The sequence below is a fragment of the Aureobasidium namibiae genome, assembly GCF_000721765.1.
Source record: "Aureobasidium namibiae CBS 147.97 unplaced genomic scaffold scaffold_21, whole genome shotgun sequence".
NCBI classification, from domain to species: domain Eukaryota; kingdom Fungi; phylum Ascomycota; class Dothideomycetes; order Dothideales; family Saccotheciaceae; genus Aureobasidium; species Aureobasidium namibiae.
Genome location: NW_013581188.1, coordinates 96,131 through 117,237, shown reverse-complemented (window position 1 = coordinate 117,237; position 21,107 = coordinate 96,131). Strand labels below are relative to the sequence as shown.

The 21,107-nt window shown below is 52.1% G+C and overlaps 10 protein-coding genes across 10 annotated transcripts; 3 read left to right on the top strand and 7 right to left on the bottom strand.

Moving 5' to 3' along the window:
• Nucleotides 1-95: 95 nt before the first annotated feature.
• M436DRAFT_56348 (phosphoglycerate mutase-like protein) lies at nucleotides 96-1,498 on the bottom strand (the record flags this gene model as incomplete). The annotated part of the gene is made up of 3 exons (XM_013567998.1): nucleotides 96-577; nucleotides 1,172-1,379; nucleotides 1,451-1,498. 3 exons carry the CDS (start codon nucleotides 1,496-1,498, stop codon nucleotides 96-98), a joined length of 738 nt encoding a protein of 245 aa, XP_013423452.1.
• Nucleotides 1,499-2,501: 1,003 nt separating this feature from the next.
• M436DRAFT_56511 (isomerising glucosamine-fructose-6-phosphate aminotransferase) lies at nucleotides 2,502-4,716 on the top strand (the record flags this gene model as incomplete). Its single annotated transcript, XM_013568029.1, has 3 exons — nucleotides 2,502-2,583; nucleotides 2,650-2,884; nucleotides 2,946-4,716. The coding sequence occupies 3 exons, from the start codon at nucleotides 2,502-2,504 to the stop codon at nucleotides 4,714-4,716; spliced, it is 2,088 nt and encodes a 695-aa protein (XP_013423483.1).
• A 494-nt stretch (nucleotides 4,717-5,210) lies between these two features.
• Nucleotides 5,211-7,725, bottom strand: M436DRAFT_56518 (alpha/beta-hydrolase; the record flags this gene model as incomplete). Its single annotated transcript, XM_013568032.1, has 6 exons — nucleotides 5,211-5,405; nucleotides 5,459-5,608; nucleotides 5,769-6,012; nucleotides 6,065-6,131; nucleotides 6,179-6,677; nucleotides 6,730-7,725. 6 exons carry the CDS (start codon nucleotides 7,723-7,725, stop codon nucleotides 5,211-5,213), a joined length of 2,151 nt encoding a protein of 716 aa, XP_013423486.1.
• Nucleotides 7,726-8,200: 475 nt separating this feature from the next.
• Nucleotides 8,201-9,493, bottom strand: M436DRAFT_56169 (kinase-like protein; the record flags this gene model as incomplete). Its single annotated transcript, XM_013567962.1, has 2 exons — nucleotides 8,201-8,751; nucleotides 8,800-9,493. The coding sequence occupies 2 exons, from the start codon at nucleotides 9,491-9,493 to the stop codon at nucleotides 8,201-8,203; spliced, it is 1,245 nt and encodes a 414-aa protein (XP_013423416.1).
• A 193-nt stretch (nucleotides 9,494-9,686) lies between these two features.
• On the bottom strand, nucleotides 9,687-10,897 carry M436DRAFT_56185 (uncharacterized protein; the record flags this gene model as incomplete). The annotated part of the gene is made up of 2 exons (XM_013567964.1): nucleotides 9,687-10,404; nucleotides 10,458-10,897. 2 exons carry the CDS (start codon nucleotides 10,895-10,897, stop codon nucleotides 9,687-9,689), a joined length of 1,158 nt encoding a protein of 385 aa, XP_013423418.1.
• An 899-nt stretch (nucleotides 10,898-11,796) lies between these two features.
• M436DRAFT_21590 (HCP-like protein) lies at nucleotides 11,797-12,405 on the bottom strand (the record flags this gene model as incomplete). The annotated part of the gene is made up of 1 exon (XM_013567950.1): nucleotides 11,797-12,405. A coding segment is annotated over one exon (609 nt), but the record flags the coding sequence as incomplete, so codon positions are not given.
• A 2,700-nt stretch (nucleotides 12,406-15,105) lies between these two features.
• Nucleotides 15,106-16,370, bottom strand: M436DRAFT_56315 (DUF1776-domain-containing protein; the record flags this gene model as incomplete). Its single annotated transcript, XM_013567984.1, has 2 exons — nucleotides 15,106-15,816; nucleotides 15,867-16,370. The coding sequence occupies 2 exons, from the start codon at nucleotides 16,368-16,370 to the stop codon at nucleotides 15,106-15,108; spliced, it is 1,215 nt and encodes a 404-aa protein (XP_013423438.1).
• Nucleotides 16,371-16,924: 554 nt separating this feature from the next.
• Nucleotides 16,925-18,361, top strand: M436DRAFT_56130 (zinc metallopeptidase; the record flags this gene model as incomplete). Its single annotated transcript, XM_013567957.1, has 2 exons — nucleotides 16,925-17,810; nucleotides 18,045-18,361. The coding sequence occupies 2 exons, from the start codon at nucleotides 16,925-16,927 to the stop codon at nucleotides 18,359-18,361; spliced, it is 1,203 nt and encodes a 400-aa protein (XP_013423411.1).
• Nucleotides 18,362-19,019: 658 nt separating this feature from the next.
• On the top strand, nucleotides 19,020-19,841 carry M436DRAFT_16226 (uncharacterized protein; the record flags this gene model as incomplete). Its single annotated transcript, XM_013567943.1, has 3 exons — nucleotides 19,020-19,341; nucleotides 19,402-19,639; nucleotides 19,697-19,841. Coding segments are annotated over 3 exons (705 nt in total), but the record flags the coding sequence as incomplete, so codon positions are not given.
• A 265-nt stretch (nucleotides 19,842-20,106) lies between these two features.
• Nucleotides 20,107-20,828, bottom strand: M436DRAFT_76174 (uncharacterized protein; the record flags this gene model as incomplete). The annotated part of the gene is made up of 3 exons (XM_013568081.1): nucleotides 20,107-20,260; nucleotides 20,319-20,573; nucleotides 20,641-20,828. The coding sequence occupies 3 exons, from the start codon at nucleotides 20,826-20,828 to the stop codon at nucleotides 20,107-20,109; spliced, it is 597 nt and encodes a 198-aa protein (XP_013423535.1).
• Nucleotides 20,829-21,107: the final 279 nt, after the last annotated feature.

The following is a 21,107-nucleotide window of genomic DNA, read 5'->3' as shown; positions in this document are numbered from 1 at the left end:
GGCGCACAGGAGTACAGGGAGGACAATAATGTCACATCCAAGAATGGTATTGTGTAATAGAACCAATCACAACTCTAATTTATATTTCTACCTCTCTACTTCTTCTCAGGAACCTCCTTAACAGCCTCACCATCAGTCTTACCACCCAACTGCTGCTCAACCTCCTCAGCCTGCTCCTCGGGGAAGTCAGTCTCTTCAATCTTCGCCCTCCCCTTCTCGCTCTCCCCCAATCCACCCCCATTGCTCTCCGTCAACTTCCACTCCACCAACTCTAACTCTTCACCCTCTGCCTTGTCTTTGAATTCAAAAACACGATAATCAGCATTAGCGTATTTGCAAAGACTGATTGCACATCTCAAGAAGCCCGAGTGAGAGACTACGGCGATCACTTTTTCTTTGCGAGAGTACAAAGAGTGCAGGCAGGATTGGCCGCGGGCGATGGTTGCACTGCGGGTGAAGGCATAAGGGCCGGTTTTGGAGGGCCAAAGGGAGTCGACGGTTGTGTAGTCGATGTGTGGGAAGAGGGGTTTCATGTCGGCGAGAGGGCTGCCCGTGTCGCAGGGTTTGTCGGAGTTTTCTGGGAAGGGTTGAAGGTTAGTCTTGAGTGTCTGGGTGGTATTTGCATGGGTAAGTCTTCATGGTGTGTCTCCCAATGGTAATGCGGGTATATAGGTAGCGGCTCCATAGTCAGATTTATATCAGTCCTACGGCAGGCAGTTCATTGAGTGCTTTGCCGCCAAAATAATCTTGGGGACCAGACTCCACATGCTCAATGCAATCTGTATTGCGACAAGTACGCTACCGTGGAATTCAGTCCTGGTGATATCAAATTATACTCCTGCAAGTCATGGGCTGGAGATGGCGCAACAGGTCTCAGACAACTGACTCGCAGGCACCGAGAGGAATCGTTCGAAAATCCAGGAAATATGTATAGCCCACTCCATTGCTTGCTCAACAGCAAGATGTACGAGCGCATGTATAAACAAAAGAGATCGACATGTAGGGCGATATCAATGCATGCCATCAATGCTCAAAAACAAGTCAACGGTCAACGGTGCTGCGCCCTGCATCGGCTCTCGTGTATAGGCTAGAAACGGCTATACAGTCTTTTCGCAATACCGCGAGTCGGGTTGATTTGGTTGAGCAGAAGTAGAGAAAAGGGGTCAATTACCTTGCCAGAGAGCATCAGCTTCTACAGGGACACCTCGTTTGATAAGCCAGTCAAGACCCAGAGTGGTGGTCTCCAATGTGCGTCGCATGGGACTAGTGATTATGCGCTCGACCTTGTCGGCAAGCGGCAGATGCTGACGAAGATGCTGCTCGAGCGCGCGGCACTGCTGCTGGCCCAGCTCTGAGAGTTCCGGGTCGGGAATGTCATACTCTTGTGCTAATAGTCAGGCATGGTGGTCTTGAGGAAGCCTCAGCGGTGAAGGAAGCACTTATTATGGACGTTGTGCCGGGCTTGGGCGTGGCGAACTAGGATGACGGTGGGAGGCATTGCTTTTAACGGAGCGTCTGCTAGACGGAACAGATAGACTCGACAGGACGGGGAGACAGCAGCAACTTTTGTCTTGTGGATACAATTGCAGAGTGAAAGGCAGTCGACGAGTCACAGAAGCAGCTTGGAGCTTCAAACCTCGGGCCCAACCTAAAGATGCGCCGACAGCAGCAATTGTTGTCGAATGACAAGCGTTTTTGTTTTTGTCCCCTCCAAAGTGACGACGAGCTGCAAGCTTACGAGCGCGAAAGAGGCTCAGCTTGGCCAATGCTTTGAGGTCGAAAGATGTTCACAACCAAGACAGGTTCAACAGCAGCCGAACAAAACAGCTGCTAGCAAGTCGTGTCGAATGCGGTTGAGCGTGCTGGTCAATCACAGGGCGAAGGGCGCAGCGGTCGACATGTGGGAGGGCGACGCGCGGGCTATTTTGAGTACCTGGAGAGCTCTTGGCCCTAGGTGGGCTCACCAGTGGCACCGTGCCGGGACAGCGACGGTATTTATATGCAGGAACACGAGAGTCACAAGACAGATGGAGAAGAGTAGATGGGGCTGAAAGGTACCATTTACTGTGTACGGTGAGCGGCTTGGTGAAGAATAGGGCAGCTAGGCAGGCAGGCACAAACAGGGAAGATTTCGAATTGGCTGTTGAGTCTGAAACATGTCGACGATTGCCTCAGAAACAGCGAGTCCTGGGGTGTTTGGCTTGCCGGGCCGTGCTTTATTATTTAAAAGAGCTCACTGTTGCCCCTTCCGTGCCCATTCTCCCCCCCTCTGCTCCCTCAACGCCATTGATTTATTGAATACCCTTCTATTTCGCTTTTTAATAGCTCCTGCATCCGCCTGGTCTAATCACAACACGACCCTTGGGCCCAAATCTTCTTTTCTGTTCCACATCTAGGTGTTGAGGCCATCTCAATCACTATTTACACGTCAACATGTGGTAAGCACTCCGCTCCATGACCGCAACAACAACCTCGACACGACTGCACAAGGACGAGCTAACATGGGCAACAGTGGCATTTTCGGCTACGTCAATTACTTGGTGGAGAAGGACAGAAAGACGATTCTCGACACTCTTGTGAATGGTATGCCCTCACGCGACCCCTGCGCTCTGACAAGGGCTGCGACAAGCGCAATCGGCTAACGCACAGCAGGTCTTGCACGTCTCGAATACCGTGGATACGACTCAGCTGGTCTGGCGATCGACGGAGACAAGAGAAATGAGGTGTTCGCTTTCAAGGAGGTCGGCAAGGTCGCCAAGCTGAAGCAGCTCATCGACGAGGAGCAGCCCGATCTCACAAAGGTCTTTGATGCACACTGCGGTATTGCCCACACTCGCTGGGCTACCCACGGTCCTCCTTCGCGCATCAACTGCCATCCCCACAGGTATGCAACAAGAGAGAGCTGCAGCAGAAACGTACACCAGTCTAACGCAGCCCCTACTCAGATCCGACCCAAAGTGGGAGTTCGCCGTCGTTCACAATGGTATCATCACAAACTACAAGGAGCTGAGAGCTCTGCTCGAGACCAAGGGCTTCGTATTCGAGACCGAGACTGACACAGAGGCCATCGCCAAGCTGGCCAAGTACATCTTCGATGAGCACCCGAACATCGACTTCACCACCCTCGTCAAGGCCGTCATCAAGGAGCTCCAGGGCGCTTTCGGTCTGTTGCTCAAGTCGATCCACTTCCCCTCTGAGGTTGTCGCTGCCCGTAAGGGTTCGCCTCTGGTCATTGGTGTCCGCACACAAAGAAAGATGAAGGTTGACTTCGTCGATGTCGAGTTTGGCGATGCTGGCCCTCTCCCCGCCGAAGCTGCTTCCCAGAACGTTGCCCTCAAGAAGGCCAACAACCTCCTGGCTCCTCCCGACAAGAGTCTGCTCCACCGCTCGCAATCGCGCGCTTTCTTCTCCGAGGACGGCGCTCCTCAGCCCATCGAGTTCTTCTTGTCCTCGGACCCTTCGGCCATTGTCGAGCACACCAAGAAGGTTCTCTACCTCGAGGATGACGATATTGCTCACATCCACGATGGTCAGCTGAACATCCACCGTCTGTCCAAGGACTCTGGCGCTTCCAACGTCCGCGCCATTCAAACCATCGAGATCGAGCTCCAGGAGATCATGAAGGGCCGTTACGACCACTTCATGCAGAAGGAGATTTTCGAGCAGCCCGAGTCCATTGTCAACGCTATGCGTGGTCGTCTCAACATTGAGGACAAGACTATCACTCTGGGTGGTCTCAAGCAGTACATCTCCACAATCCGTCGTTGCCGCAGAATCATCTTCATTGCTTGCGGTACCTCGTACCACTCTTGCATGGCTGTCCGTGGTATCTTCGAGGAGCTGACCGAGATCCCCATCTCTGTCGAACTGGCTTCCGACTTCCTCGACAGACAGGCCCCTGTCTTCCGTGACGACACCTGCGTCTTTGTCTCCCAGTCCGGTGAGACCGCTGACTCTCTCTTGGCTCTCCGCCACTGTCTCGAGCGCGGTGCCCTGACTGTTGGTATCGTCAACGTTGTCGGTTCCTCCATCTCCATGATGACCCACTGTGGTGTCCACATCAACGCTGGTCCCGAAATTGGTGTTGCCTCCACCAAGGCCTACACCTCCCAGTTCGTCTGCATGGTCATGTTCGCTCTGTCGCTCAGCGAGGACCGTTCGTCCAAGCAGGCCAGAAGAGAGGCCATCATGGAGGGTCTTGGCAAGATCTCTGAGCAGTTCAAGGAGATTCTCCAGCAAGACCAGGACATCAAAAACTTGTGCCTCAAGTTCAAGAACCAGAAGTCTTTGCTCCTCCTCGGCCGTGGCGCCCAGCATGCCACTGCCCTCGAGGGTGCTCTGAAGATCAAGGAAATCTCATACCTTCACTGCGAGGCCGTCATGTCTGGTGAGCTCAAGCACGGTGTGCTCGCACTGGTCGACGAATCTCTGCCCATCGTCATGATCCTTACCCGCGACGGCCTGTTCGCCAAGTCCCTCAACGCATACCAGCAGGTCATTGCCCGCAAGGGTCGCCCCATTGTCATCTGCAGCAAGGACGACGCCGAATTTCCCGGCGACAAGACCGACAAGATCGAGGTCCCTCAGACCATTGATGTTCTGCAAGGTCTGCTCAACGTCATCCCTCTCCAACTCATGGCCTACTGGCTTGCCGTTGCCGAGGGCCTGAACGTCGATTTCCCTAGAAACTTGGCCAAGAGTGTCACTGTCGAGTAGACGACGTGGTCTCGAGTTGTCATGGTCTAGCACTTGGTTTTCTTTACATGCATGGGGAGCTTCTTGGTTGGGGAACACAGGGAGTTTGGGACGAAACTGGAGTATACAAGGAAACGGGGATGGTCATGGGTCTGTGTGTTGCTCTAGAGTTGCTACTACAGATTATATCGAAAAAGCATTTTACAATTTCATCTCTTGCCTGCCATACGTGACTGTGCAGTGTCTTTATGTCTTTGAGCACTAGTGTTCTTCCATGGCGTACGGATGACCTTTTCCTCCATTTGATGGAAATTTGAATGGAGAATTATGTTTTTCATCGAATGAACAGGGTCACCTCCTTCGACTCAGAATTAGACGGATAAAAGCCACTCGACAGCAGCACTTTCCGTACATGGCCCGAAATCACTTTCACCTGAATTGCGTTCGGGATCTTGCGTCCAGATCACTTTCGAAGGAGAGGTGGAAGTACTGCACTTTCTTGCGTCACCTCGAAGTCAAGTTTCAGGCTTGCCCATACCAGCCATCTCGACAAGCTCTTGCTTATCCTCTTTGAAACCACCGAAGAAGTTTTCACTCTCTTCATCGTCGTCACAGTACGGTGGTAGACCAGCATACTTGTTGATCCAGTTCAACACGACCTTGTGCCACACCAAGCTGTTCTCGGGCTTCAAGACCCAATGATTCTCGTCCTGGGTTGAATACGTCAGTGGTGTGACAATCTCGGTGGCTGTTTGTGACTTACAGGGAATGTGAGGAATTGGCTATCAATGCCGCGAGCCTGGAGGACATTGAAAGCTGCAAGACCTTCTGAGATACAAAGACGATAGTCCTTCTCGTTGTGGATGACCAATTGAGGTGTTTGCCAATGGTCGAGGTAACGACTAGGATCGTTCTCGGTCCAAGCATCCAGTGAAGTTTGCCCAAAGGTATCTTTGGCATCATCGGCAGTCTGGTTCTTGGATGCAGAGTACCAAGGTGTACCACCGAGATCCTAGTACAAACTCGTTAGTGATTGCGTGCATCAGCACGTTGTTCGCCATCGGTTGACTTACGTGGAATGGGAAGTACAACTCCTCGGTAGCGAGAAGACCGCCGGCGAAGGAGAAAATGCCATCGTGGCAGACGAGTGCTTTGAATTTGCGTCCCAGATCGTGACCGTTGAGCCAATTGACCATGTACCCACCGTAACTTGCACCAAGAGCCACTGCTCTAGTCATGTCGACTTCGGGCATGTGTTTCTCGACCCAGTCCACGACGTTAACGAGATCGTTGTATGGCGCGCCACCCCAGTCCTTTCTAATGTCCGAATTAGTACGCAACATGGTTTTCGCAGAAGGGCGTATTTTACCTGATGGCGTCCGTAAAGGCTTGACCATATCCTGTCGAGCCTGTGACGTTCGGAGTGATGACCACGTCTGGAAAAGTCAGTCGTGTCAAAACATCCGATGTTCATGTAACCTACAGCCTTGTTCTGCATAGACAGCGGGGTTCCAGCGCGTGCTCCACGAGTCTCCCCATGCTCCTTGAGGTCCGCCATGGATCAGCAGTGCAAGCGGATACTTCTTGCCCTCTTCAAAGTTCGATGGCTTGTAAACCCAAGAATGCACAGTCTTGTTGACCGTAGTGTCCGAAGCTGGCGTATGGATTGAAGAGACCTGAGACGCTTTAAGTCCAAGAGAAGAACCGTCCTTGGATGATGAGTGTGTCCATTTCGTAACAGATTGTGCTTCAGCCTCCGAGGTCTCGATAATGCTGTACGATGAGTAGTCGACGAGAGAGCTGCTGGTGTAGAATATGTCTCCTGAATCTAGAGGTCGTACATCAGAGACAGAGCCAGTGCTTGTGAGCGGGCGCAACACTTTGACTTCAGAGCCTACAGATGTCAAAGCAAACAGGCGGCCGTACCCTTCGTCTTCAGCGGTGAAGTACAAAGTTTTACCGTCGTGGCTGAACACGAGAGACTTTACCACGTCAGTCGCGGACAGAGAGCTAGATAGAGATCACGAAACATACCTGTGGGCTCTTGTCGAGACTGCCCTCCTTCTTTTGATCGAACACACGCTTGACCGAGTCCTTCTTCAAATCCTCGATTAAGAAGATTTGAGACTTATCGCTCTCGTACCCAGCAGTAGACAAGCTCAAGAAGACAGCCTTCTTGCTATCAGGAGAGAAGACAGGTGAAGTACTAGCTCCCTTGAAGCCTGGGATCGTGTACTCGAAAGGGTTTGGAGCAGCTCTCTCGGTGAAGCTATCAAGCTCGATGTAATACACATTACACTTGGTGTTCAATGCAGGGTTGACCTTCGGGTCCTTGGCTACAAAGATGATGCCAGACTTGCTGACATCAAAACTGTCTGTACCACCGAATGGCGGAACGGGACTTTCGAGGCCGGTACCCTTGAGTGCATTGATCCACTTGCTCAGCTCAAACTTGCCATCTTTGGCCTTGGTCAGAGTAGCGTACCACAAGGCGTTTTTCTGCGGAGTAACGTAATCATCCCAATGCCTCACGAACAAGCTCTTGTACAGCTTTCCGGTGGAATGAGTCTTGGGGGCCGTTTCAGCATTGTACAACGATCCATCCGGTGAGCTTTGAGCGGCCAGAACAACGGCATAAGTGGAGTCTGATAGTTGGGCGATCTTCAAGCTGCTGGCAGGAGCATCAATGGATCCAGCAGTATACGTGGACTCCTTCCAGTCAAAACCAGGTTTTGTTGATGCAACGAGAATAGCTGTTTTGCCCTTATCCTCGCCCTTGAGGGAGACAAAAACGTCCTTTTGACCAGGCAACCACACGGGCTCGCTAGCACTGTTCTCCTGAACCAGCAATGTACTCTGGTTGGACTTTGTATCCAAACATCTCAGCTCAACATTCTTAGTGTGAGATTCGAAAGAGTAAGTGCTAGTGGTGTAGAGAACAGAGGTACCGTCTGCATTGGGTACACCTGCTGAACGGCGTGGTGCCGAGAGCAATACCTCGGGTGTAAATTTTTGAGCTCTGACAGTCATTGTGTTGGTGTTGGTCGAAGGAGACAAGAGATGTGTCAAACATCAAGGTATGGTAAATATACGACGTGATGACACTAGGCTGCGAAGGGAAGCTCCGCATCGCACCTTCCTCTTTCGGTATCTACATCTGGTCCGTTCTCTAGTTTGACGCGAGTTTTTGAGGTAGGGACGCGCAACACGTTGGAGAGACAAAGTCGTGATTAGCAAGTTAGATGACATCGCCTTTATAACAACCAATCCTCTTACCTATTCTGTGAACGCATTTCTATATAGCATCCAGTAGGATGGAGCATCAGTGAGGAGAATGCAGTGAATGGACTCGACGCGCTCTCGAGCACCAAGTTTCCAAAGATCATGGTCTTGCGTATATAGGAAGTCTCTTGCAGTGAGCCAGCTCACGCAGGCAACGGACTCCGAATTCAGTATCATACAGACATTAGATAGCACAGCAAGGACTTCAAGACAACATATGAAGCTAATCCTCCAACGGATCTCCATCTTCTGGGAGAGCTGCAATAACGTCGTCAACCATGGCGAGCAGTTCATTAACATCTGGTCTTTCCGAAGGCTCGATGCTCAAACATCTCCTCACCACATCCTTGATCATCTCAGTGATGGGGGCATCGTGTGTTGGTGCAGCATCGGCATGGGTAGGCATCTTCTGCTTTCCTCTGCTCTTATTTGCTTGTGCGTTGTGCTCGTCTGGGAACCTCCAATCGCCTCCCAAGACACAGAGACTCAAACTTCCACCAGTCTCTTCGCTACGGGCCTCGAAGGGTGACTTGCCGACCAGACAGGCGTACAAGGTACATCCCAGACTCCAGATATCTACCTTTGTATCGATAACGGAGTCGGTCTTGACGTCGAATAACTCGGGGGCGCGGTATGGCATGGTGCTGTGTTCTGCTGCTGTGTCTTGAACTTGTAGTGCGAGAGCGCGTGATGTGATGGGCGTGGGTGAGGGGGCTAGCGAGCCAAGGTCCATGAGGATTGGTGACTGGCCGTCGTCTGAAATCATGATGTTGCCTGGACGTGGTTAGTCATGTCCGGCATGTTGGAAACAATGTTTCTTACCAGGCTTGATGTCGCGATGTGCATATGCTCTGACTTGGCCTTCAGACATTCCCTCTTGAGCCATGGTGATCTCGCCCTCCATCAGCGGCTCCGCATCGCCCAGCTCATCATCGTCGTCCCTGTCGTGGTCTTCTCCCCTGTCGGCCCTTGCAGCATCGGCTCGTACCCGCCTAGCTCTTGATTGTGCACCCTTAGCACCCGGAGCACCTCCGACTTTGTAATTGTGCATGGCTTGCAAGGCCTCACAAACACCTCGGAACAGAACCATCAACTTGCGCTCAGGAAACTTTGCGCCATTGACGAGGTTGGCATTGATGGCATCTTGCAGGTTGCCGCGACGATAGTAGGGGAGAAGGATGTAGACGGTCTTTGCTGAGGGATCGCTGCGATCTGGAATGACGGCATGGTCGAGGGCGTGGATGATGTTGGGATGCGGCTGGAATAAGCTGTATGCTTCGACCTCTTTGAGAGCCAGGGCGACCGACTCGGCTCCGAACGGACAACGGATCTTTTTCAGAGCATGTAGATTTGGTGACGGCGGTGACTGGACCAGGTAGACGTATGAGAAGCCACCCTCTCCGAGCAGACGGAGGATCTTGTACGAGCGGCCATTGATCTTGAGCGCCGGATTGCTCGGGAAGCAGTTGAAGCAGTTGGTGAGCTGCCACATGACGTCCACCACGTACGAAGACATGGTAGCAGACATATTGGACGACAGAAGAGTTTGGTTTGGTCAAAGTTAGGTATGCGTATGCGTGTCTCCTGTCAATACGAGCAGCCCCGAGACGCGGCTCCGTTGACATGACGATCTGCCAAGCCTTGTATTATACCAATCCCCGAGCGACGGCAACGTCGGCCCAGATGGACGAGAATCCAATCTACAGCTCCTAGTGCCTGCCTGATCTATCTCTAAACCCTTCCTCCTCGTCCCCATCGCCGTGTCGGAACACCTTGTCCAAGTCCTGAGCGTCCTCGGCATCATCGTCGAAATCATCGCGATATTCTTGATCGCTACGCAGACTGATGCCGTCGTCACCGCGAATTGCTTCTGTGGCTTCTCTCTCCATAGCGTCGTCCGAGTACTCGTATCTGCCCTCGTCTTCGAACTCGTCCCCATCCGGTGCCTCGCCGCGGATTGCAGCTTCACGCTCCTCAGCTTCCAGCTCTTGAGCCCTGGCCTTGGTCTTGGTGTACATGATCCAGCCCGTTGCCAAACCGGCAATGAGGCCAATGGCGATACTGATGTAACTGATGGCTTTCGTCTTGGCGTCCATCTTGTCTCCGCTGTCGGCAATGCGTCCGAGCTGGTTGCCCACGAACACATGCAGGAGCAGTTTAGGACTGGCTGCTGCCGTCGCTGCCATGAACTGCGGCCATTGTACAGTGGGAATCGTAGAGATGGCTCCATTCGAGAGCGAGTATGGTAGAGGACAAAGCCTGATCATCATCAGGAGCTTGATGCCGTCATGTTTCAGGGTCAAGGCGAGTGCTGCGAAGCGCTTGTCGTTTTCCGTCATCCGTGTCACGTATGACTTTAGGAGAGTGCGCGATGCGAGGAACGAGGCGGTGCTGCCGATTATGGTGCCGGATGCTACAATAAGCCATCTGCCGTCTGCTTAGCTGCGAGTCAGGTGCCTAGTGTGTGGATTAAAACTTACCCCTTGGGTACACCATAGACGAACCCGGCCAGTGTGACACATGTACTATATCCGATCAGTGGAGGGAAGCTGACCAGGAATGTTGCGGCCCATAGGATCATCCAACCACCAGTGATATTCCTCCAGCGCTTAGCCACAGGCGACATGGCGTGGAAGATGCGCTCGTTGTAGACGAGGAACAAGATGCCTAGCACGAAAGCCATGACTCCTCCGACCACCAACAGTATACGTTTCGCAGGGCTGAGGCCGAAGAATGTCTTTGCAGCATTGCGTTGCAGCTTGGCCGCCTGAGCCAGTATGCCGCCTGACTTGGCCCGACGGTTCGAGCGTGGCACCGACGTGGATCGTCGAGAAAAGACAGGTGAGTTGGATTGAGAGCGGCGTTCTGATTCGTCTATAGGTAACGCGAGAGCGCGAGCGGCCGAGTTGTAGTCGGTCATGTTTGCGGACGAAGTGATGGAGGCAGCCTCTCAGGCTATGACTTCATGCGGCGGATTACCTTGTCAGAGAGCGATTCGGGGACCAAAGATACAAGGCTGGTCGACACTTGCTGGACCGTCCGGGAATGATGCTAGTACGCCGAGGAATAGTCAAGAGATGATGTTATGGACCCAAGAACAGAGGCCGAGAGCAATGCAAGGTCGCGGAGTATGGCGGCAGCTGGAGAGCAGCTCGTGCGTGTCAGAGGCTTGCCCTACCTGCTGGCTAACCTTATCCCTCAGCCGCCTTATCATATCTCCGTCCAAATCTCCGCTCGGGTGCAGGACCCTGCGCTCGTGCTATATTTGGAATAACCTCAAACCTTTACCTCAAACGTTTACGTCTTCGTTCAATCCACTCACAAAGCCAGCAGGTAGAATAGCATCCTTGAACACATGTCATGAGAAGCCGACCAACAAAATAAACATTAGCCCTCAACAAGAGGTCCTGTAAACGCCATTCATGTCTGCCGCAGCAAAGCCGTTTGCTCCCAGACAGTTGCCCCATTCCCAACACCACCCTGATACCACCATACATGTATAAAACTCAACGTCGGCAAAGAACTATTTACAATCATGCCAGAAAAATGTGTCGCTAGGACGAAGAAGAGGATAAATAGAAGAAATGCCGCATCCGACGACAAGTACAAATGTGTCAACGAACCTTTTAGCCTTGTCGACGCGCTACGATGTCACGGTAGCCTTCTTGCGGCCGAATAGCGTTCTGGATCTGCCACGAGATTTCTTCACCGGCTCGGGAGTGTCCTCTCTTGGAGGTGGATCCGGCATGTATTTGGGCTTGTAAATCCTGTCGAAGCGTTAGTAGGAAGTATACTCCACCTGGGTGCACAATGAACATACCAACTGTTGCCTGCCATGCTCATACCCTTGTCCGCAGCCTGGCGGTAGAACTCTGCCGCCTTCTTGAGGTCTTTCCTGCACCCAACTCCTTGAGTGTAACAGAAGCCTGCTTCGGCGAGAGCATCGGTATCGCCCCAGCTTCCAGCAATCTCGAAACATCTGACTGCGAGAGGCTTGTCTTTCGGAATGCCCCACCCGTTCATGTATGACATACCAAGCTCATAGATGGCAAGTGCGAACTGGGCTTTACGAGCCTTTTGCTCCTTCGATACAACCTGCGATCCGTCGCTGCTGCTGTCCTCGATGAACTCCACTCCAGCCGAGTCCACCGCGCGTCTGAGCCACGACACACCCTCGGCTTGATTAGGGCGCATGCCCCACCCGTGTCGACATGCGAGAGCATACAGCAGCATTGCTGTTGGTAGACCAGCTCTAGCGGCTAGACGAAGATGATATGTAGATTTGCTGAGGGAGCCTGATGAGTGGCACTCAATGCCTTTTTCGAGATGTTGTTCTGGTGATAGACCAGCTATGTCAGTAGACGGACTGTTTCGTACATGCGATCCTGCCCTGATTGTCCGGTTCGTGCTTTCAGACGCAATTGACGGAGTTTGCGGCGTAGTCTTCTTACTCAGCCGTGTGGGTGAAGGAGCCGGGCTGGCGTTTGATCTGTTCCGGTTCGATGCTGATGCTGATGCTGGACTCTGTCCATGTGGTGTACCGGGTTCAGGACTGAGCAAGGGATTATCGAGACCCGGGCTCGGTAGTGGACTTTCGGCTATTTGAGGTTCCAGTCCAGTTGGCTTCTGTTCCCATTTGAATTGATGCTGAGCCCACGAAGCTCTTGCTTCGACCGAATCTCTGTCAAGCATACGACCACGTGGCAAGGAGTATTTGGAATACACATAGGAGGGCGCACCCGGTCCTGGATGTACGACTGGAGTCTCTTCACCACTGAAGCAATCTCTGTCTGATAGAGCACCAGAGAGGTCTGTCGCACTATCGGAGTTCTGACGTTCGACTGGCGCCCTCACACGCATGGTTTGTACGGAGGGGGTGTTTCTGGCTGTCTGCGACATGGAAGAGTCATTCGAGTTCTGTCGCTCGATAGGACGGCGCGTGCTAACTGCCAGATTGTTCTCAGCACCTGGCCGCGCGAGCGAATTGCCACGGGGTCTGGAGAAGTTGAAAGATGGACGGGGCAGATCTGAAGCTACAGAGTACTCGGACAGAGCAGACGGAGATCGCGAGACAGGTAGCATTTCCGGGCTGAAAGGAGCACGAGGTTTCCTGGACGGACCAGCTTCAAGTGATCCAGATGGGCTGCCGTTGTCCTCCTCGGCACTGTCGATGACAGACCTTATACTGGCGATACTACGTGCTGATCGTGGATGTACTGGTGAGCGAGGTGGTGCCAGGCTGTTGTCTTGTCTCCTGGTAGATTCGTTGGTAATGGTTCGCGGTTGCGATGATTGAATTGAGTCGATGCTGCTAGTCAAACTCGGCAAGGCAGGCGAGGCTTCGTCGTTCTTGATGTTCCTGGAGTCGAAAGGCTCTGGAGACGACGAGCGTGGCATCTTTATGCCAAAGTAGCCTTTTTCTTCGTGTCCAGCGTTGGCTTCGTTGATGGGGTTTGGCACGCAAGGCACGTCTTGGTCGTCTCGAACGACATTTCCTAGCATTGGGTAATGCGACACAGGGCGGTATACCGCACCATTGGGTGTTTGGGCCTGCAAGCGGGGCGGTTGCCATTGTCCTTCTTCGTCGTCCCCATCGTCCTCCTCTTGATCGTCGTCATATAGACTCTCGACGCCGCTCGAGACAGATCTGAAGTATCCAGGTCGTTTTGCTAGTTCGTCTGCAATGTCCTGGTGCGGTAGCCGGCTCATGCGTCTTCCGGCCTTTGAACTTTCCTCCAGCTTGCGCGCCAGGGCGCGTGAGTGCAGGGCGAAAGCATCGAGCGGGGAGAGAGCGGGCGGAATTTCACCGGCTCGCGGCGATGGCAGGTCCATGTGGAAGTTTGGGCGTGTGCGACTAGGAAGGCGGTCATGACCTCGAGCGCTGCTCAGATCGAGGTTTTGAGGGCGCCTGGCCATTGTTGATAGGGAATGAGCGGGGTTCCAGGTTAATTGGCTTTCCAGAAAGTGTTAATTGGCTGCCCTGTAGAGTGGCCGGCAATGTGTTGATCTCCTGCAAGGGTGGGTGTCGCCGGCGGCCAGTGCAGGTGCATAGAAGAATTAATGGTCAAAATAGAGGAATCAATGCAGACTAGAGTGCTGTCTAATTCGCGTTCGTGGGGCTGTACAAAAGGAGTGGACTGTAGAACTGAGAGATCAAGATTGGATCGCCGTCCGGCCAAGAGCGTGTGGCGATGAAACGCTATAGAGGCAGCCGCGAGGAAGTAAAGGAGCGTGAAAAGGGAGGTGCTATGGGAGAGGAGGAAGACAACACAGATGTCTCGTGCCGTAGGTTAGGAGAATACGAAGACGAAGAAAACCGCACCGAAGCGTAGCTGGTCGAAGCCAGATGGCGGACCAATACGATGTGTTGATGAGGCTAGTCAAATCTAAAAGACGACAAGAGAGGGCTGTCTCCCCATGACTGCAGGTGCGCACTGCAAGCAGCAATACACATGTGGATCTCGGGCGATTTCCCATGGGACCCTTAACGGCCTCCGTGCTTGCAAGACGAGCATCCCTATGCCCATTTGTGCACTGTCTGTTTTGGTTACCGCTGCTCGCACATGGCAACAATCGCCGCTTCAGCTGCTTCCTGTGTCCCCCGGCCTACCTCTACGTCAACCCACAGCCTGAGCAACCGTCTTCGCTTGCAACTGGCTATCTCGTTCCAATGACTGCTGTTTGATGTGCTATTCGGCCTCCACGAAGAAAAAGGATGAAGAGTGAGCCTCGGCTTTCAACCCCACTTTTGTTTTGGCTTGACAAGGGTTCCGACGCGCAGTCGCAATTAACGAAATTGTCTGTGTCCATGACTTGATCTCTTTGCTATGAGTGATTGGGCTACGAATGGGCCATGCAAACAATTCAATGGAAACTCGAAGAGTATTGTTCTTGTCCTCCTTCGTCACCTCAGAGCAGGTATTACCGTTACAACGTTCCCGTCGGACGGGTTGCTGAGCGTCCCAGCGTCTTGACCCGCCTTCCAATCTTGGGTCGCGAACAAAGTTATATCATCATTATTGGCCAGCTGCTGGTTACCGTAATGGTCTTGCAGCCAGCGTCCAGCCGAAAAAGCGCCTTGCTATAACCGACCCTGTTCTGCTGAGCTATACATGGGCGAGCAACCCATCAGACTTTCTCCCATGTAATCGATCGGTCGCTCGAAGAGTCCTCGGATTCAGGAGTCTGCTGATCCTCGTTTCTGGGTGCGTGCTGCAATCCCATCGTCCAACTTACAACTCCACTTGGCATCCACGATCCGATCAGGTCGTAGATCAAGCTACCCCTGCCAACGTGCCACGTACGACTGGGGTTGCTGCTGTGCAACGCATCGAATATTGCCTCGTGGAGTTTGCGTATCGAAGTGCCCGGCATGCTTCTGGCTCTCTTGATCTCATCTCTTTTCTGTTTGCTTCCCGCAATCTCGATATTTCCAAGCTTGAAGTGACAGGCGTGTAGTCCTTGCAGGCTGAGCTCTGACGACAAAGAAGCAGCAAACGCCCCGAGAGCAGATGATACGGTGCTTTCGATTGCACGGTAAGGTGGTCGTAAGGACGAGACGACATTTGGAGTGAGGAGGAGTATCCTGCTCTTGAATTCTGTCACCAGAGGGAGCATATGTCTTGCGACGGTAATGGTGTGCAGAACTTTGGCATTCAGGGCAGTCGCCCAAGCCTCTGGTGAGAGCTGAGCAATAGAGCCCACGGTTACTGTTGAGAAGTCAGGAACGAGAATCACGCCTGCTAATGTCAGACGATGAGCAGAAGCTCCATCGAAAGCATGGTGATGGCGGGACAAGAAATGGTGGAAGCGTTGCATCTGACCCTCAGCTTTGTCAGGCTATACATGGTCAGTCAAAGTGTAGTGTGTCGTGCACGCAGAGCACTCACGTGAATGAGGTCAAGGTCGAAGGGGAGCACATCTGCCCGCGACTGCTTGCGGAGGTGTTCTTCGTCTTCCTTGGTGCTAGTGATGACGTAAACGATGAAACCTCGACGCTCTAAATCCATAGCGATGGCAGTGGTCAAGGGTGATGTTGGTGAGCCAGCAAGAACGACGGCTTCTGTTCTTGCACCATTATTTGATTTCCTGGCTCTTCTCTTTTTCACATGTGTCGATCTCTGTATGAAAACCAGGACAGCACCTGTGCCGACGAAAGCAAAGATGCCAGCACTAAGAGCGGTGTTGCGCGATACCCATCTGTTGACGTGATTCCAATACGTGGCAGGCGTAAAGGTACGAGGTGGTGGTGGCGGCGGACGAGGTGGTTGGAAGCCCTCAGGTAGCCAGTCTCTTAGCTGCGTCGCGACACTTTCGAAATGTCTCTCTACACCGCCAGCAAGTTCATTGTACTGTTTTCGTGCCGAGTCGATGAACCACTGGGCGTCAGTCATCTTCCGCTTGGTTGTTGTGGTGAGAGTTGGTTGATAGAAATGCACGTCGGTCTCACGACCAAGTTCCTCCAAAAACCACCGTCATGGCCGAGTACCTTGATGCGGGGCTCACAAATAGAGCAACTTTGCCGAGCCTATACCTACTCCAATTCGTTTCATGCCTGACCTGCTTTCTGCTACATTTTCAACATGCTACATGATATTCCCGCGATGATCGATATCCGAGTATGATGTCTGGCTCTGCTTAACTGGGCGCCGTCTTGGTAACCGGGATAGGCAGGTGCTGCCAATGCCTTGTCGTAGTCGTCTTGGCGCGACCTCCAGAGTCGTCGTGTGTTGTAGCCTCGCCACTGCTGACGAACTCAGTCATTGTTGTCTCTGGTTGCAACGTACCTCCATCTTGTGCTGTCTTGCGACAATAAACATCACTTTCTCCACCTGGCGCAAGTGAAAGAGCGCTCATGGGCTCTCGCTACGCTCTGGCTGCAAATACAGGTTCACACTCTCCAACAGCCTAATCCATCTATGCTGGGGACCAAGCAACTAAAGCCGCTATGTTCCCACAAGGCAACAACATCAGAGTGGGTGGCCCTACTAATCACCAAAAATCATATCCATCATCATTTCAAGAACACGATGCACTCTTTGGCTCCTACGAACATCTCGCCGACTGTCCTCAACCTGAAGAGGCTCTGCTCCGCCTGCGAAAGATAGCGTCTCTCGTCAAGCCCCTAATGAGGAAGCGCTCTTGGAAGGTCAGAGTCCTCAGCGAGTTCTTGCCCGATGACCAGCGCTTGCTGGGTCTGAATATCAACAAGACATTCAAGATCTGTGTGCGTCTACGATATACACACGAACCGAGCACATTTCTCCCCATCGAGCAATGTGTCGACACGCTTCTGCACGAGCTCTCGCATATCGTCTTTAGTGACCACGATTCGAACTTTCATAGCCTATGGGATGAGCTTCGGGATGATCATGAAAGATTAATTCTGCGAGGCTACACTGGCGAGGGTTTCTTGACCGGTGGCAAGAGGCTTGGTGGTGGTCCTGTACCTCCGCAGCATGAGATGAGGCGTCTGGCGCGCGCTAATGCAGAGCAGCGTCGTGTGCTCCAGAAAGGTTCTGGCAGGACAATTGGAGGACAGCGTGTAGCACCAGGGACAGATCTTCGCAGAGTTCTCGCAGATGCCGCAGATCGGAGAGCAATTGTCGATCGTGGGTGTGCGTCAGGCACTGCTCAGGCTAACAATCTAGCAGACCAAGCTGGCAGACATACCTTCAAGACCAAGGCAGAAGAAGACGATGCCAACAACCGCGCCATTGCAGAGGCATTGTTTGATCTCATGGAAGAAGAAGAAGCGCAAAAGATGAAGGGAACTTACAGTACACCTTCGACAGCTGGTGGGTTGACATGGTCAAAAGAACATGGACTCGCTAGTACAGGACCCGGCACGATTATTTCTGACCTACCGAAGGGTGAAGAAGAACAGATGAGGTGGGCGTTGCAGGAGAGTTTGAAGGACACTCAACCCCGTAAACGCCCTCTCTCAATGGATGGAGATGTCCAGGTTCTTTCCAAACCACCACCGTCGTCGACAAAGTCGCCAGTCGAAGCAGCCAACAAAAAAGATACACCTTTTATCGATCTGACCGAGGACGACGAAAACGAAGCCCCAACCAAGAAACCCACGACGAAGCAGGCACCACCCAACTCTGCCGGTTGGGCATGTCAAGTGTGTACTTGCATAAATCAGAAGACGCATCTTGCCTGCGATGCTTGCGGCGTGGAGCGCCCAGCGGCCATGATATCAGCTACTGGTCCTAGTGCTGTCGGTCGTAAGATAAACGCGCGTCCTACCCCGGTACACACAGAAAAGAAGCAAGCCAAGAGAGAACCTATAGGATGGAATTGTCGCGAGTGTGGCACCTTTGTGGAGAACATGTGGTGGTGTTGCACCCTTTGCGGTCTAATGAAGGATCGCTCGTGAAGGACGAGGAGGCGAAGAAGCACAAATGAAACATGGTGTCTTGCCCGTGACGGTCAAATCCAACGGCCCAGCCACTCCATCGACGGCGCCATACTATCTTTACGCCTCGCTGCACTTGCTCTACGCGCATGACAAAATTATGTAGCAGTCTTATGCGAGAATTCGACGCACTGTGTGGCTTCGACAGTGTGATTAGATGTTTTTGCGTGCCCAGAGCCCATCCGCACTCGCCCACCTGACGCAGTGTGCTCTCCCGACGTGTATACCAACCGACCAACCTAAACGTGTTTCAGTGCTTAAAATATTGTAGTTAGGCTCTGTGGATCCGAAAACGTGGTCGCGGCTTAACTCAAAAAGAAAAGGGCGTCCAGACCCAAGCGCTGCTTTATTGACGTTCATATAACGAGGTGATTGCTTGCCGCTGATGGATCGCTTACAGCGACCGATAGTCGTTTGGTCTAATCTCTTCGGGGTTCGGACTTTTTCTTCAACAAACATTCCTCAACTGAATAGATACATTCCTCTTTCTCCTTGCTTGTAACGCTCCTGGTATACATTATTCTTGGTATACATTATTCTGGGTCTGAGATATCGGAGCTGCGGATACACGATGTTCGACCGCTGGGTTCGTGAACCCTACCGCCTGGCCACCACCGACGACTATACCTCGCGCTTCGCAACTTCATGGTTCCTCTCGCCTCTTCAACTGGCTATATGGCGTGCGATCGTTGCAATTTATGCTTTTCTGGTCATCTTTATCATCCTGGGTCACGAGGGCAGCAGAGCTGCTGGCCAGTCTTTCAGTTATTTCACTGTCCTCGGCTATTGGGGACTGGCGTTTTATTACGCCGTATCTTGCGCCCACTCTTTGAGTTTCTGGCTTCATGGCGAGTCCTGGCTGCAAAAGTGGCCGAGATCTCTTCAGTGGTTGCATTCAGTATTTTATGCCACTGTCACGGTATTTCCATTCGTTGTCACCGGTAAGTACATCTGGTCAATGGATCAATGTACCGGACGCTAAGCTGACATGATTGCGATAGCCGTGTTCTGGGGCGCTCTTTCGAATGGAGCTTTTTCGAATGAGTGGACAACTTGGTCCAACATCAGCCAGCATGCACTCAACTCTGTCATGGCGTTTGCAGAGATTGTGATCCCTCGCACGCAGCCGCATCCTTGGCTGAACATCCTTCCTATTGTCATCTTGCTCGCACTTTACCTCGGACTTGCCTATCTCACACATTCGACCCAGCACTTCTATGTGTATCCCTTCTTGGATCCGTAAGCATATGCCCGACGTCCATCCCGGAATGATCTTCTTGCTGACCCTTGTAACAGGAGAAATGGAAGGGGCCTGATTGCTGGAGCTTGTATCGGTATCCTGGCCGCTGCAGTGGTTGTCTTTGTCATCGTCCACTTCTTGATCAAGTTGCGCGAGTGGATCACAGAGACCAAACTTGGGCTCTATGGAAATCTCTCCACTCGCAATGGCAGATTGATCAAAAGTCAGACCCATGACACTCATGTCGAGTTGAACAATGTCAGAACTAAGGAGTCTACAGTCTAGAGAAACGGAGTGTCCGGACGAATACGTTCTTTACAATGGCAGGGGTAGAAGTAAGCGACAACGCATTATGATTATAGATTCTGATTAATAACAAACTACCGTCGTAACATTATCAACAAAGCATCAAGTATGTTCGCCTTCCATGCAGAGTATTGGTGCCGAGGCCTGCTCTCCTCTGTGCTTAATTGGGCTGTCCAATCTTGTATTGATGCTTGTCCTGATCAGCTTCTTCGTCGTAATCTGTCATGCCATAGGAGTTGCGCGAATCCTTCTTTGCCAGCTTGCGTCTGTGGAAGATGACACTGGTGTAGATCAAAGTTCCGTAGAGGAATGCTCTGTAAACCCTTTGTCAGCATCTTGTATACCGATACACTGTCGGTACCTTGAACTCACGTGGCAATAATTGTTCCAAAGAAGTCCAACAAGTTTTTGACGCCACCCATGACAACGAAGAGTAAACCCATGACTTCGATTATCAGAGCGATTGTCGCGAAAACACTGAGGATGATTTGCATCGTGAGCATCGTTTTGGCAGGCAGGTTCTTCTTGTGGAACCTGACGATCTGGAAGATGATCATGAACAGTGCGATAAACCACAGTATAAGGAAGATGACGCCCGAGATGAACGCGAAAGTGTTGGTGCCATGTCTGATTTTTCATTGATGATCAGACCTCTACCTTTTCCTCTAATTCTTGAGATCGGATGTATACTGACATTTTGTTGACTGTGTCGGAGTAGTAGTAAGCCCAGTCGAGGCGGTTGTATGTTGCCAGGAACCAGATGTAGCCGATGATAGTCACTAGAATCAGCAAGATCTGGATCGTCCACATTGGGATCAGAACTTTTCCAGACCAGGCGGTCTTTCTGTTGTGATCCATGTTTGTTGTCGCTGAGATTGTCATTTTGATTGTTGAAGTTGCAGACTGTCTTCTTATGAGCTTGTTTGCAATATTCGTGTGGCCAGGCTCAGTATTTGTATCTTCAGCTCATGATGCATGTTCAACTGTCCTTGGCGAAGGATGAGGGGCTGAGGTTCAGCAAACCAGTAATTTGGGTGTAAAGTTCTTTGCATACATCCGTATTCTGCTCTAGAAGCGTCAATCGAAGGATCAAAATTTCCTATTGCTGCTGCCTACAGTAAAAAAGTGGCGGTGTAACTCCTTCGATCTGCCGGACTCCGT